This window comes from Castor canadensis, chromosome 7 (assembly GCF_047511655.1).
Source record: "Castor canadensis chromosome 7, mCasCan1.hap1v2, whole genome shotgun sequence".
Classification (NCBI taxonomy): domain Eukaryota; kingdom Metazoa; phylum Chordata; class Mammalia; order Rodentia; family Castoridae; genus Castor; species Castor canadensis.
This window is the reverse complement of record NC_133392.1, coordinates 100,984,379-101,002,172: the sequence shown is the minus strand read 5'-3', so window position 1 is coordinate 101,002,172 and position 17,794 is coordinate 100,984,379. Positions and strand designations below refer to the sequence as shown.

Here is a 17,794-nt window from a genome sequence, read left to right as displayed (position 1 = left end):
ACTATAGAGTCTGTGATATTTTCCTTAAAAATAGATCAAACAATCTACAATTATTTTTAGGAGAGCGGACATAAAAATACAAATTATTAGGGAATTGATTTTGTACCATTGATTTTTTTTCATATCATTTGATTTCATTTGAAATCATTGATTTCATCCTCATAGGTTGTTCCCTGTATGAAGAGGTTTTATTAAATTTTTTATCTCTCATTAAAGTGTCTTGAAAATATATTTTAAACTTGGTAATCTAATGATCTAAATCAACTGATAAAACGTGTATGTGTCTTATAAGCATAACAGTTAAATAATAAATACATTTTCATATCAATTTTGTTAGAGTACAATATCAAGAATTAGTAGCATAAAATGATTTCAGTTCTTTTCACAAAATACAAGAGTCTTAATAACTTATTCCATTTAAGATTCTTCTCTCAATCTGATAACATATATGTAAAAGTTTTCACTATAATAACACTGATTCTATACTGTAATAATATAATATACATACTATATTAATTCTGAAAAGTAATGTCATGATCTTGTGTCTAACAAAACTCTTAGTCTACACATCAGCATAAAGTAAACTGGCATATATTGAATTTATAAAATAATTTGCAGTATTTCAAAACTTTATTGAAGCTTAACAAGAGTATTGGACACTTTTATTGGAATATAGCAAATTCCCTTGGGGAAAATATCTCATATTACCTTTAAGGAAGAACTCTTTTCCTTAAAGTCTTTAGATTTGGGATCATAGACTCACTATACCTCATTGATCATTTGACTGTTAGAAATAGACCACTTTCACTTATGTTTTTAATGCATTAAAATATGACATTTACATTTACATTGGTATACGGGACCTATCCTGAAGATTGCCAACCCTATAACATTCAAAATATACACCTTTTTCCTCCTATACATTGCATCAGCTATGTAGTGCTGGGAAGCAAAAAAAAAAAAATCACAAAGCATTGTAGATTACTGGTACTTCAGATTTTTATTTTCAAACATTCATTACTGACTAGCAAGTTCTTTAATATGTGCTATTTTCAGAATATGCATTCAAAAACACAGATCTGATCATACAGAATCCTTGCTTCATATAATTGTTTGACACCACTGAAAGATGGATCACAAATTTCTTAACTTGGCATACAATGTCCTTTAGGATCTAGTCATTTCCTACTTACTCAATCTCATCTCCCTTTACCCTGCATATAATACCTTCCACTTTGACAATATCTGACTATTCAAACTCCTGAAAAATGCCTGTTAATGAAACCTCAAATTTTTTTTACAGAAATCATTTCATTTACTCAAACTAGCGTATCAATTGTTTGTCTCACTTATCTTTTGGAGACTCAGTTCCTTCCTCCAAGAAATTTTTGATATAGACCACAAAACTCTATCTTCCTAAATTATTATCTTATTGTAACCCACATCACACTTGATAATGATGAATTTTACCTGAACCCTATACTCATGAAAAATAGTAAAAATTAAGAAATCTTATCCCCTTGTTTTGGGACATAACCTAATGCAAAAAATATGTTTCCAATCACCCATTAATGTTTAGCTGAACTGTTTTGTTCTATTCTATTGGAAAAACATGCTTATGAGCCAAACTGTAGTTAAGAGTCTTTCCTTTCTCCATACCTATGAACTTTGGGTCATACTCAGCCTGAACCAACATACAGCCTCCTCAGAGCCCCTCTTGAGAACAGGATAGTCTCAGAGTCATTCTCTGACCTGTCAGATCATGCCACTTCCCTTTATCTCACTTCCTTTTACCAAGTTCTTTCCAGCCTTGTTACTTCTCCCTGTAAAAGCAAAACCTTTTTTCCTAACCCTTAAGACTTTTGCAGATCTTATGTTTATGTTCTACAGTAACAGTCCCATTCTGCCTATGGCAATAGCCCCTTTCTCTAACTTACAATAATGCTTTCAAATAAAGTCATCTTTATCAAATCCTAATTTAATTTACCTTTATAATTTGACAAGTTATACCATAAGGCAATCATTGTTCTATCATCAATGTCTTATGTCTTATGTCTATAAGTTCACCAAGTTTAAGAACTCTTTATTCCTATTTATCTAGGATTAAGGAAGTCTTCTGGTTCTAATCAGTTTATTTTTATCAAATAAATATCTCTTCAATCTCCTTCTTATATTCTGTATACCCTCTACCAATTTACTAAACCAGTCCTTACAAGCTAAGGCACAAGAGACTTCTCTATAATAACCCACCACTCTGCCACAAAAAAATTCTAATTCAGTAGCCATTGGATTACAATGGTTCTGGCACTTTAAATTACCATGTGAGCAAACCAAAGTCCAATCTAAACAATGAAATGAAACTAGAAGCTGCACTAATAAGAAGTCATCATCTATCCTTTAGGGACTTTCCACTCTTCTCAATCAAAACTGTTTTCTTTTGGTGGGGGTGTAGCCAAGTACTGAGGTTTTGAACCTAAGGCCTCATGTTTGCTAGACAGGCATTCTACCACTTCAGCTAAATCCAAGCACTTCTTGTTTTATGTATTTTTTTTAACAGGGTATAGTATTTTTTTCTTGGGCCAGACTTGACTTGACTCTCCTATTTATACTTCCCCTGTAGATGAGATGACAGGCAGGCACCACCCTGTCTAGCATATTGGTTGAAATAGGATCTTGCTAAATTTTTGCCCTCTGGCTATCCTCCATTCACAATCCTCTTGATCTCTACTTACAGAGTCCATAGAATTACAGATTTAAGCTACCCAGCTAGGCCTAAAATTGTTTTGTCTTGCTTCTGCAATCATATTATAAAAGTTTCTTCTCTTGCTCCCCTGCTTAGAGTGCTAGCTGCTTGTGGTCTGATACCACTCTGATTCATGAATCAGGGAATGTCATTTAAACTCTTTAAAATTTAAATGTGCTTAATTTTTTCTATTGTCAACTCAATTTCCTTCCACTCCAAAATTACAGAATAGAGGGTGATTTTTCTAGAACAAAAATCAGGTCATGTAAAAGCTTTAACTATTTCCCTAAGATCTTGCAAGATATAATCCTACTTCCTTAGGTTTACATTTAGTATTTTAATCCTGGTTTTGTCTCCAACATCATTTGACATGTTTATGCCCTCTAAACTCCAAGAACACTAAACTATGATTTTATCACTTGAATTTGTCAATCTCTACCAATACCTCAAAGTCTTTGCAAATGCTTTCCATTCTGTCACACGTGCTCAGCACTCATGCCAACACCTCTATTTGCCTAGAGATTTCTTACATCAAAAAACTCACCTGAAGTATAAATACTTATGTTTTCTCTTTTCTTTTCTTTTCTTTTCTTTTGTTTTGTTTTTCTGACTACAGAACTTAACATTAAAGATTTTTAAAGAAAATATATGCAGCTGTTTCATGGATTTTGCCCAGTAATAAAGATTCATAACATTTTTCTACTATTTCTTTAATTATTGCTTTTCCTTTTGGATTAATTTTCTTATTGTAACTTTTATTCATGTATCAGATATCCTGGATCTGAACTCTATATCTTATTATTCTTCTCTCATTAATTTCACATATTTCTTGTCAGATTGGTAAAGTCATTCTATCAAAGACCAGCCTTCTCCAATTGAGTTTTCTATCAAACTTGTCAACTATTGCATTTATACAACTGAATCTAAGCTCTTTTCTGTAGCACCTGACTGTCCTTTCACAGATGAGTCCTGTGCATACCAATTTGCTACTTACTCAGGCCTCTTCATAAAACTTACAATGTAATTTGTAGCAATGGATTCTATCTGTCACTTGGACCATCAGTAAACTCAATAAATAGGAGAATTGGCAGGATTTCTTCTAGTTACTAGCAATTTATTATGTTTATCAGGAAAAGTCACTTTTAGTCACACTTCTCTAATTTCTTCTTTTGATTCAGTCCTTTTTTAGTCCATTCAGGCTGCTATTACAAAATATCAGAAACTGCATAGCTAATAAACAACAGAAATTTATTTTTTAAAGTTCTAAAGGCTTGGAAGTTCAAGATAAAAACAACAGCAGATTCAGTGTCTGTCTGGTGAAGGCCCCCTTTCTGGCTTACAAATGATACTTTACCATTGTGCCCTCAACAGAAGAAAGAAGGAACCTATCATGGGCAAGGCCCTGGGTTTGATTCCTCCCACCACAAAAATATTTTAAAAGGAAGGGATCTCTCAACACTCCTTTTTAAAGGTACTAATCCTACCCTTATGGTCTATTTACCTCTCAAAGCCCTTACCTTCAAATACCATCATATTGGGAGTTAAGTTTCGACATACAAATATTAAGGGAGGCATATAAATTTTCCAGGGGAGCAAGGTAAACCAAATCTCATCTTCATTATTTCAATAAATCTTATACTAATACTATGTTTAATCTTTTACTATGCTACAAAGTAATCTAAGAAATAATCTTTTTGAAAATATATTATCATTTGATGATCTCTACTAAAGATGTGATTTCTACAAATGTTGATGTTTCTTTGATTGCCACACTTGGGCTCATGGCATTTATGTGTGGCTTAGGGAAAGAGGGAGAGAGGGTTGAGTACACAAAAGCACATAAGGGAGAAAGAGGGAAGAGTAAGGAGAAAGAATACAAGAGGAAATTTAGATGACTAAGGTTCCTGGTCAGAAATACTTTACAGCAAAGAACTATTAAAATTAAGCTCACACTTAATTTTAGAGCAAAGAGTCCTACTTCCCACAGGTCATAAAAAAGTCCTTCTCTTTAAAGAGATATGCAAAGTAACCATCAGTTGTAGTCAATGTTTATGTCCTCTCTAGAGAATAAGTAACTTCTAGAAAACACAAGCTTTCTGATGTCCTAAAACAATTAGCTTGCAAAATGAGAATAAAGATTTCACTACAAACTTATACAAATGTCATAAGTCATTAGATATGTGAGGGTAAATGGAAGTATCTTGTATCTAAGGAAAAGTAATTCATTTCCTCCATTCAATAAGTGATGACTCTGAATAAAAACTACCTATGCTAAATCCTAGATCTACTTCTTACAAGGTGTATAATCTGGTATAAATAACCCATCTACCCATGTTTTCACCATTGTAAAGTGGAGATAAAAGTGGTGCTATCCCATTGCTTGTTTTAAGGTAGTATTTATAAAGCATTTAGAACAGTAGCCAAAACATTTCAAGCATCCAACCAATGCTATCTAGCAGAAATTTTATAGAAATGCTCAAAATGATAGTATATTAGCTTTCAAAGAACTTCAAATACATTATCATATTCGATACCCAAAAACTTACAGTAAGAAAGGACCTATATGAGAGAGATCCAAGATGGCAACTGGGACAGAGCTGCAGACTTCATGAGCTCCGTGCACCAGGGACTTTGCTGAGATGCTGGAGACGCACTTGGCTGAGGTAAAGCACCAAGGAGAGCTGAAAGTAGGGCACTGTAAACCCCTAGATTGTGGAAAGCTTCTCCATACCATGATCTACTAAAAGAACAGCCAGACTGCAAAGTCCCTGCTCCATAAGTCTGCAGAGCCACTGCTCCACATTGCCTGACTCTTCACCCATCAGGCCATGCTGGGACCCAGCTCTGTGCTGGATCCATGCTCTGCTGGGATCTCTGCACCTCAGGCCCCACTGGATCCTCACCCTGCCAGGATCCAAACCCCTCGGGCTGTGCCAGGCCCCAGCTCCACAAGCTTGCCAGATAAGTGCTCCACTAGAGTCCTATTCAGGCTGCCACAGAAGGGCTCCAAACCTGCCTAAGAAACACAGACAAACAGGACTGGATGCTAACGGAGTAACATCAGAACAACACAGTAATTCTACTGTTCCAGAACTGGTGATTTTTGTTGTTGTTGTTTTTTCCCTTTTTAAGGGTTTGGCTGCCTGGTTTGCTGTTTGATCACCCACCATCTCTCACTTTTTTTTTACCCTTCTATCTTTTTTTTTTCCTTCCTTCTCTTTCTCTTTTTTCTCCTTCTCTCTTGGTTTTGTTAGTATTAATATTGTAACACAGCTAATACTAAATTACACATAGTCCAGGGAGAGAAATGGTACCTAGTGGAGGATGGGAAGAAGAAAAAGGGATGGAAACCATTCTCCCCCAAAAAATAAAGTAGTACAGGATTTAGACTGAAATGAAGAAAACAGATACCCAGATCCAGACTCCAACAAAACAAAGATAAGCTATACCAAGGAACCCAATGAAGCCCACAAGAACCCCTTGAAAGAAGAAATCCTACAAGTAATTAATGAGAATTTCATAGAGATATTACTAGACATAGTCAACCAAAACGTACAGGAGCCACTCAAGAAATTCCAAGACAACAAAAATAAAGAATATGAGAAAACACAGAAACAAATAAATAAAATCATAGGAGCCCTAAATAAACACCAAATTGAAAGAGAGATCACCATAAACACAGACATAAATGAATTAAGGGTGAAAATTGACAATATTACAGAAGAAGTAACCCACAATATGGAAAACCTCAGAAAAAAAGAAAGAAACAGAAAAACAAAACAAAACAGAAGGCCAATCCAGCAGAACAGAACAAGCAGAAGACAGAATTTCAGAACCTGAAGATGAAACGGAAATTAAAGGAAAAATTGAAGAACTATTAGCTAAACAACTCAAGACCTGTGAAAAGAAAATGCAAGAACTCACTGACTCTATAAAAGACCAAACCTGAGACTCATGGGCATTGAAGAAGAAGAGGTGCAAGCAAAAGGAATGAGCAAAATATTCAACAAAATATAACAGAAAATTTCCCAAATCAAGAGAAAACTATGCCCATTCACATACACCTGACCAAAATAGAATTACCCCACAACATATCACTAAAACAAGTACAGAGACCAGAGAAAGAATATGGAAGGCTGTAAGAGAGAAAAAAAACAAATAACATACAAAGGTAAAACCATCAAAATCACAGCAGATTTGTCAATGGAAACTTTAAAAGCAAGAAGAGCATGGAGTGAGGTCTTCCAGGCACTGAATGAAAATAATTTCAATTCTAGGATACTCTACCCAGCAAAACTCATTCAAAATAGATGGAAAAATAAAAGTCTTCCATGATAACCAGCAGCTAAAACAATATATGACCACCAAGCCACCACTACAAAAGATTCTCCAAGGAATTCTGCACAGAGAAAATGAAAGCAAACAAAACCATGAAAGGGCAGGCAATACTAAACCACAGGAGAAGAAAAGGCAAGAAAGTAGAGAGTAACACTGATTCAGCTACACACAATCAAACTCTTAATCAACAAAGACAATTACATGGCAGGGATTACCATGTACTTATCAATACTAACACTGAATTTAATGAACTAAATTTCCCCATCAAAAGACACAGATTGGCAAGCTGGATTAAAAAGGAAGATCCAACAATCTGTTGCTTACAGGAGACCCACCTCATCAACAGAAATAAGCACTGGCTGTGAGTGAAAGGCTGGAAGATTTACCAACCCAATGGTCCCTGAAAACAGGCAGAGGTAGCAATACTTATCTCAGCCAAAGTAGACTTCAAACTCACTTTGATCAAATGAGATAAAGAAGAACACTCCATACTTAAAAGGGGAAATACACCAAAAGGAAATAACAATTATCAACCTATATGCACCCAATGTCAATGCACCCAATTTCACCAATCATACTCTGAAGGGCCTAAAAGCACACATAGACCCCAACACAGTGGTAGTGGGAGACCTTGATACCCCCATATCACCAATAGAAACGTCATCCAAACAAACAATCAATAAAGAAATCCTAGAACTAAATCATACCATAGATCAAGTGCACCTAGCTGGTGTCTACAGAATATTTCACCCAACTTCTTCACAATATACATTCTTTTCAGCAGCCCATGGAACCTTCTCAAAATTGGTCATATCTTAGGGCACAAAGCAAGCCTCAGCAAATATAAGAAAATAGAAATAATTCCATGCATTTTATCTGACCACAATGCATTAAAACTAGAAATCAACAACAAAAACAGCAGTAAAAAATATGCAAACAATTGAAAGCTGAACAACGCATTGCTCAATGATCAATGGGTCACTGATGAAATAAAAGAGGAAATTAAAAGATTCCTGGAAGTTAACGAAAATGAAGACATTACCTACCAGAACCTATGGGACACAGCAAAGGCAGTTCTAAGAGGAGAGTTTATAGCCATGAGTGCATATATTAAAAGGACAGAAAGATCTCAAATCAATGACCTAATACTACAGCTCAAACTCCTAGAAAAACAAGAACAAGAAAGTCCCAAAATAAGCAGAAGGAAACAAATAATTAAAGTAAGAGCTGAAATCAATGAAATTGAAACAAACAAACAAAAAACAGAGAATCAATGAAACAAAAAGCTCATTCTTTGAAAAAATAAATAAGATTGACAGACGCCCAGCAAATCTGACTAAAATGAGGAAAGAAAAAAACCAAACCAGTAAAATCAGAAATGCAAAAGGAGAGAGAACAACAAACACCACAGAAATCCAGGAATTCATCAGAGACTACTTTGACAGCCTATATTTTGAGGAAATGAAGAGTTCTAGAAACTTACAACCACCCAAAACTAAACCAAGAGGATATTAATCATCAAAATAAATCAGTAACACAAAAAGAAATGGAAGCAGCAATCAAGAGTCTCCCAAAAAAGAAAAGTCTAGGACCTGATGGATTCACTGGTGAATTTTATCAGACATTTAAGGAAGAAGTAATATCAACCCTTCTAAAACTGTTCCATGAAATAGAAAGGGAAGGAAATCTGTCTAACTCATTTTATGAAGCCGATATTACTCACATCCCAAAACTGGACAAAGACACCTCCAAAAAGGAGAACTACAGACCAATTTCCCTAATGAATATTGATGCAAAAATCCTTAATAAAATAATGGCAAACCAAATCCAACAACACATGAGAAAGATCATACACCACAACCAAGTCAGCTTCATCCCAGGGATGCAGGGGTGGTTCAACATATGCAAATCTATAAATGTAATACAGCACATCAATAGAAGAAAAGAAAAAAACCACTTGATCATCTCAATAGATGCAGATAAAACCTTCAACAACATCCAACATCACTTCATGATAAAAGCTCTAAGAAAACTAGGAGTAGAAGGAATGTACCTCAACATTGTAAAGGCTATATATGACGAACATTCAGCCAACATCATACTTAATGGTGAAAAACTTAAACCATTTCCTCTGAAATCAGGAATGAGACAAGGGTGCTGATTATCCCCACTCCTATTCAACATAGTCCTGGAATTTCTAACCAGAACAACTGGGCAAGAAGAAGAAATAAAAAGAATACAAATAGGTAAAGAAACTGTCAAAATAACCTTATTTGCAGATGACATGAACCTATACCTTAAAGACTCAAAAAACTCTACCTAAAAATTCTTAGCATCAATAGCTTTGGTAAGGTGGCAGGATACAAAATCAACTTACAAAAATCATTAGCTTTTCTATACACCAACAACGAACAAAATGAGAAGGAATATATGTAAACAATTCCATTTACAATAGCCCCCCCAAAAAAATCAAATACCTAGGAGTAAATTTAACAAAAGATGTCAATGACCTCTATGAAGAGAATTACAAATTCCTGAAGAAAGAGATCGAGGAAGACTACAGAAGTTGAAAGATCTCCCATGCTCATGGATTGGTAGAATCAATACAGTAAAAATGGCTATACTACCAAAAGCAATCTACATGTTCAATGCAATTCCCATCAAAATCCCAATGACTTTCATCACAGTGATTGAAAAATCTACCCTTAAGTTCATTTGGAAACACAAGAGACTGTGAATAGCCAAGGCAATACTCAACAAAAGAGCAATACTGGACGTATCACAATACCCAACTTCAAACAATATTACAAAGTCACAGCAATAAAAACAGCATGGTACTGGCATAAAAACAGACATGAAGACCAGTAGAACAGAATAGATGACCCACCTCACACAACTATACCCACCTCATTTTTGACAAAGGGGCCAAAAATATACAATGGAGAAAAGATAGCCTCTTCTACAAATTTTGCTGAGAAAAGTAGTTATCCATCTGCAAGAAACTGAAACTAGATCCATGTTTATAACCCTGTACTAGTATCAACTCAAAATGGATCAAGGACCTAACTGTCAGACCTGAAACTCTGAAGTTAGTACAGGAAGGAGCAGGAAACACCCTGGATCTAATAATAGTGATAGGCATTGACTTCCTCAATGAACCCCAGCAGCTCAGCAACTAAGAGAAAGGATGGACAAATGGGACTTCATAAAATTAAGCTTCTGCAAAACAAATGAAATGGTCTCTAAACTGAAGAGACCACCCACAGAGTGGGAGAAAATATTTGCCAGCTATACATCAGACAAGGGACTGATAACCAGAATATACAGAGAACTTAAGAAACTAAACTCTCCTAAAATCAATGAACCAATTAAGAAATGAGCCACTGAACTAAACAGAAATTTCTCAAAAGAAGAAATTCAAATGGCCAAAAAACACATGAAAAAATGCTTACCATCTCTAGCCATAAATGAAATGCAAATCCAAACCACACTAAGATTCTACCTCACCCCCGTTAGAATAGCTATCATCAAAAACACCACCAACAACAGGTGTTGGCCAGGATGTGGGTGAAAAGGAACCCTGGTACACTGCTGGTGGGAATGCAAACTGGTGCAACCACACTGGAAAAAAATTTGGAGGCTTCTTAAAAATCTGAACATAGACCTGCCATATGATACATCAATTCCACTCCTGGGGATACACCCAAAGGAATGGGACACAGGTTACTCCAGAGGCACCTGCACACCCATGTTTATTGCAGCACTATTCACAATAGCCAAGTTATGGAAACAGCCAAGATGCCCCACTACTGACGAATGGATCAAGAAAATGTGGTACTTGTATACAATGAAATTTTACTCAGCCGTGAAGAATAATGAAATCTTATCGTTTGCAAGTAAATGGATGGAACTGGAGAACATCATTTGAGCAAGTTTAGCCAGGCTCAGATGACCAAAAATCATATGTTCTCCCTCATATGTGGACTTTAGATCTAGGCCAAATGCAGCAATATGGTTGGACTTGGATCACAAGACAAGGGGAGAGCACATACAGGAGATATAGGAATAGGTAGAAAACCCAAAACATGAGAGCATTTGATGTCCCCACTCCAGAGGAATTAATACAGAAACCTTAAAGCGACAGAGGTTAGCATGAGAAGGGGATCAGTAACCAGTGTAAAGATCAGTTAGAGATAAATCAATTTGGGTTGTAACACATGGGTACACGAAAACAATGCTAGGAATATTTCTGTATAGCTATCCTTAACTCAACTAGCAAAAACACTTTGTCTTCCTTATTATGTTTGTGTCTTCTCTTCAACAAAATTAGAGATAAGGGAAGAATAGATTATTTCTGGAAGTGATGGGAGGAGAGGGGGGAGGGGGGCAGGGGGAGATATGACCTAAACAATGTATGCACATGTGAATAAATGAATATTTTTTTAAAAAGAAAGAACATATATTAGGCAAGCTAACAATGTAAAAATATTTGTATACAGAGATGTCACCAATTTTTATGTTGATTAGTATTCCACATTATTAAATTCACTTATTAATTTCAATAGTTTTTTGGTGAAATCTTTGCATTTTTCTACAGGAAGATTATGGCATCTGAAAACAGTGACAATTTGACATCCTCTTTTCCAGTTTGAGTGCCCTTTCTTTCTTTTGTTTGAGTGTTCTGGCTAGGACTACCAATATTGTGCTGAATGGAGGAGCTGGAAGTGGAAATCTATGCCTTCTACCAAGTCTTAGAGGAAATGTTTTTAGTTTCTTACCACTGATTATGATGTTAACTATGAATTCTTAATAAATTGCCTTTATCACATTGAAACACTGTCCTTCTATATCTACACTGTTGAGTGGTTTTATCAAGTGTAAATGGTGAACGTTATTGAATCCTATTTCTGGCCAAATGAAATAATCACTTGGCTTGGTCATTCAGTCAGTTATACAGTTAACAGTGTTATGCATCACATTGATTGATTTGCACATTTTAAACCAACCATGCATACTAGCGATAAATCCCACTTGACCATGATGTATAAACTTTTTGATTGTTCATCAGTTTGCAAATATTTTATGGACTGTTTCTTCAGAGATATTGAACTGAACTTTTCCTTTCTTTTGATATCAAGGTGATATTGGCCTCTTAAAATGCGTTAGCAGATATTCCCTCCATCTCTATTTTTTGGAAGAGTGTAATTAAAGTTTTGTAATTAAGGTGATATTGGCCTCTTAAAATGCGTCAGCAGATATTCCCTCCATCTCTATTTTTTGGAAGAGTGTAATTAATTCTTTTTTGAAAATTTGCTCCTAATTCAATCTTGATAGGTGTATTTTTCTAAAAATTTATACACATCCTCTACATTACCAGGTTTTTTGGCATATAATTATTCATAACACTCCCTTATGTACAGTTTTATATCTGGGGATTCTGTTGTAATATCTGTACTTTGATTTCTGATTTTATGTTTGAGATTTTATTTATTCTTTTCAAAGACAAACTCAGCTGTACTGACTTTTTCTATGGTGTTTCTCTTCTCTATTATTGTTCTCATCTTTGCTATTTCCTTACTTTTTCTAACTTTGTCTTTAGTTTGTTCTTTATCTAGCTCCCTTTATCTAGTGTCATATTAGGCAATTTATTTAAGAGTTTCCTCATTTTTTACATGGACATTTATTGCTCTCACAAATGATTTTTCTGCATTCTGTAGGTTTTGGTGTGCTGTCTTTCTATTGTCATCTGTCTCAAGATAACTTGTTAACTGGGCATGGTGATCACACCTGCAATCCCTGCTTTCTGGGAAGTAAAGACAGGAAGATTGAGTATTTGAGGCCAGCCTGGGCCACATGGTGAGACCTTGTCTCAAAGAAATATTTTGTATAAATTTTCCTTTTGATTTCTCCTTTGCCCCGCTTGTTGTTCAGAAACATACCATGTAACTTACTGCACATTTGTGAATTTTCAAAATTGCTCATTATTTATTTCTATTTTATAGCAGAAAAGATTTTTCAAATGACTTAAAACTTTTAAACTTTCTTGAGAATGTAGAACTTTCATTCTTCCCTTCTCAACCTCCCAACTACTGGGTAGGGTCACATGTCTCTGTGACTCTTGCTCTGTGGCATTTGTGAAATGTCTTTTGTGTCCTTTTTAATTTTATTCATGACTTTTTCTTCTTGGCAGCACTGGAGTTTGAACTCAGGGCTTAACGCTTGCTAGGCAGTCACTCTACCACCTGAGCCATTCCACCAGCAAATGTGACCCTTTTATTCAGTCAAGCTAAGAATTAATCAATTTTGTCTTTTAGAAATCCAACTCAGTTTTACTGATTTTTCTGTTCTTCACTTCATTATTTCTACTCTGATTATTATTTCCTTCCTTCTGCTAACTTTGGGCTTGATGTGTTCTTTTTCTAGTTCATTCAGATGTAAGGTTAGGTTTTTATTTGAGATCTTTCTTTTATCTAAGTATAGGTGTTTATCAATCTAAACTTCGCTTTTAGTGGTACTTCCACTGTATTCCACAAGTTTTGCCAGGTTGTGTTTTTGTTTTCAGTTGTCACAAAATGTTTTCTAGTTTTTCTTCTTACTTCTTCTTTGACACAATGCTTATTCAAGAGTTTGAGTTTAATTTCTATGTATTTTTGAGTGTTCATGATTTCCTTTTGCTACTGATTTCTAATGCCATTCTATTGTGTTTGGAAAATATAGCTGGAATGGTTTTATTCTAAAATTTGCTACAATTTGTTTCAAGACATAGCATATGATCAATTCTAAAGAATGTTTTGTGTGTGCTTTTAAAGAGTATGTATTCATTGGTACTTAGTGAAATATTCTGTATGTGTCTGTTAGGTATATTTATTCCATAGTGTAGTTCAATTCTAATTTTCCTTATTGATTTTCTGTCTGCATGATTTACTATAGTTGAAAATGGAGTTTTGAAGTTTTCTAATTATTGTATTGTTTATTTTCTTATAAACTTTTAGATACTTTGAGGTTGGATTATTATTGTTTTTCTGTTGACCCTTTATCTTTACTTGACCTTGTCTCTCATAAGAGTTTTTAAGCTAAAGTCTATTTTGTCTGATTAAAAGCCACCTCTACTCTTTTTTTGTTGTTTTTGTTACACTTTGCAAGGAATATGTTTTCCCATACTTTTTTTGAAAGCTTATAATTGGGTCTTATTTTTTTTAATCCATTCAGCTAATCCATATCATTTTATTGCTGACTTTAATCCATTTACATTTAAAATAACTGTCAATAGTAAGGGGTTACTGTTTCCCTTTTGTTGTTTTTTAACTCATAGTTTTATTGTTTCTCTCCTTTCTTGATGTGTTTCTTTATGGTTTGATGGTTTTTGTTGTGATATTTATTGATTCTTTCCTCTTTATTGTTTGTGCATTTACTATTTTTTTTCTTTGTGGTTACCATGAGGTTTGCATCAAACCTCATATAAATATCCATTTAAAAAATGGATTTTTTTAAAAAGCTGATAACAAATTAACTCCAATTGCATATGAAATCTCTACATTTTTCCTGTCCTCACTCTTACTGTATGTTATTGAAGTCATACTTTACTTTCAATTTACATGTACATTAACAAATTTTGCAAATATATTTTCTTATATTACAATATTTGTTTCACCATAAGAAGCTCCTATCAACACTCTTTTAAGGCAGGACTAGTGCTTGCAAACTCTCAGTTTTTATTTATCTGGGAATATCTTTATCTCCCATTTAGCAATTTTAAGTATGTAGATATTTACATATTTGTTTATTTCTTTATTTGAGACAATTGTCCAGACTGGCCTTAGAATGCTGGGCTCAAGTGAACTTTCTGCCTCAGATTCCCAAACAGTAGGGACTACAGACACAAGCAATTGCACCCAGCTTTCTCCTTCATTCTTGAAGAACAGAATAATCATAGAATACTATGATTATTAATCATAGTGTGTTTGATTGTGTTATTTTCATTCAGTACTTGACAGGTATCATTCCACTTTCTCCTACTCTGCAAGTTTTCTCCTGAGAAGTCTGATAATAGCTTTTTGAGGATATGCTTGTACTTGATGAAAAGTTTTTTCTATTGTGACTTTCAAAACTCTCTTTGATTTTGGACAATTTAATTATAGGACCTTATTGTATTCAATCTATTTTCAGATCTTAAGGCATCATAAATCAAGTTGCCCATTTCTTCCTCAGATTTGGGCAATTTCAACCATTAGGATTTTTGTTGTTGTTGCACCCTGTTCTCTTAGCTTCTTGAATCTGTGAAATAATCTCTTATAAGATATGGGATGATTTCAGCCATTAATTCATATTCAAGTACTTCTTCGGCCCTGTGCTCAATCTTCTTTTTTATACCCTGATGAGACAAATGTTAGACTTTTTGTTTTGCATCTCTGGAGCTCTGTTGCTTCATTTTTACTGTATTTTCTCTGTTGTTTATATTGTCAGGTTGGGAGTTATAGCTCCCATGTGGGCTTTCTTGTTAACAGATTGGGGATGCTTTGTTTCCAGTGGACAAAGGTAAAAGTCCTGATCTCCATTAGGTCTCATTTGACACCATCTCAGTGAAGAAGCCACTGAGTAGCTGTACTATTGTTGGATAAAGTAAGACTTATTACTGACCAAGAGGGAAGAAAGTCCAGGTTCTCTATTAGGTATTCTCTGACACAGTTGAGCCTCAAAAAGATAAAAGTCTAAGCTTTCCTCTCAGCTTTTGTTGACATTGATGAGATATGGACCACAGTGTTTTTCTGAAGCCTAGGATCAACTAGAGTAGCTATTGTGTAAGAATTGTCCATCTTCCTAGGTTGGCCCTTTCCCTAACTTGTATAAAGCGAGCGGGCTTCTGTTTGTTTGTTTAGTCCATTGTTTGTTTTAAAACCTTTGTCATTTCATGCTCATGCACTTTTTCAGCTTCAGATCTCAGATGCAGAAATGACAAAGCCATTGAAACAGGGGACACACCACTGCATCATACCTCAGAGTCCAGTTGTCCCAGCCAGTCTATCTGTTCTTTGTCTTTCAAAGCCTTCCAGTGTTTTTGAGGGGGGTGTTGTATTTAATGTCAGGGAATTTATATAGTGTACTATATATATATATATTATATATATATATATATATATATATATATATATATATATAATATGTTATATGTAAGATATATAATGTATTACTATGTAATTATATAATGTATATACTGTCCGAGGAATTTACTCATTCTTAGCTAAAGGAATATCTGCTACATCCTCCTACAGGTAAGAGGACTGCTTAGATTTTTTTTGGTTTTTTTGGTAGTACTGGGGTATAAACACATGGCCTCATATAACCCCAGACCTTTTCTCCTTTTTTTATAGATATGACCTCACACTTTTTGCCCAGGGCCAACCTGGGGCTGCAATCCTTCTACCTATGCCTTTTGAGTTTCTGGGAGTATGGGTATGTACCACCAGGCACAGCCCATATATATTTATAACAACATAATTTATTGAGATAAAATATATGTTCTCCCTCTCATAATTTTACTAACAATTTATGCTTATATTCACAAAAGTATTCCTAGTATATTTTCTGCACAATACTATTTTTATGTTGATGGTCAGAATTAAAATACCTTCACTTTGACTACTGCCTTTCACATCAGTTGAGATCCTCTTTATTCCATTGATTGCTTTGCATGCAGAATTCCACATTGTTTGAGGCTTCTGTTTTATTTTACTTCATAAATACTTGTTTAGTATTTTACATTTACTTTTTATGCATTAATTTTGGACTTGGACTCAATTTTGTTAATAATTATCTTGATTTTGGCTTTAATAGTAACTTATAATAAATTAATGTATTTACTTTCACAATTTAAATTACATCTACATTTTACATTTGGAAAATTATAATAATTTTTATAAACATATTCTAACTTTTGACAGTTTTTCTTATTTTTTGTGTGTTTCATATAGACTACATTTTTAATCTCTATTTGGGAAAAATAAAAACATTCAAAATTTTAAAATATTATTCAATGCACATTAAATTATTAAGGTGATTATGAATTCACATCTACATATTTTTATTTAGGCCAGCCAAACTGGCACACACCTATAATCCCAGCTATTGGAGAGACTAAATCATGAGGATCAGTTGAGTCTAAATTAGGGACCAGCTTGGGCAACCTAGCAAAACTAGTCTCAAAAATAAAACCCCTAACAATTTACTGGGTAACTTATATATGCATTCTTACATTTATTTTGACATTTACATTGAAAATAAGGAAAAAGGGATATCAAGTACTTGAATTACATTCCCTGTATTGCATTATCAATTTTTTTCATTGAAAAAAATGAACTGCCTTCAATGAACTCATATCCTTTCTTGATACTGGCTTTGTTTAAGAAGTAATGTCTTCAATTAAAAATACTGACCACAACAGGATTCACTGTGTGTATTGGTAACCATGTGAGTCACTTATACTAGTAGAAACCCATTAGATAAAAGATTTGCAAGAGCTATCATTTTCTTAATACAAAATAGACAGGCTTAGCTGACATGTGGTTTTTGATCCCATAATTCCACCTCATACTGCCCTAAGCATATGCCTTTTGTAAAGAAGCTTTTCTTTGTCATAGTAGCCATTCTAACAGGAATGAAGTGGAATCTTAATTTGGTTTTGATTTGCATTTCCTTTATGGCCAGGGATGCTGGGCA

At 34.5% G+C, this 17,794-nt stretch overlaps 1 protein-coding gene across 1 annotated transcript in view; it reads right to left on the bottom strand.

The window, feature by feature from the left end:
* Positions 1-17,794, bottom strand: part of Lrriq3 (leucine rich repeats and IQ motif containing 3) — a 152,315-nt gene that overhangs the window by 118,250 nt on the left and 16,271 nt on the right. The window contains 1 exon segment of the mRNA XM_074079758.1: positions 107-173. Coding sequence (XP_073935859.1) covers positions 107-173 — 67 coding nt within the window.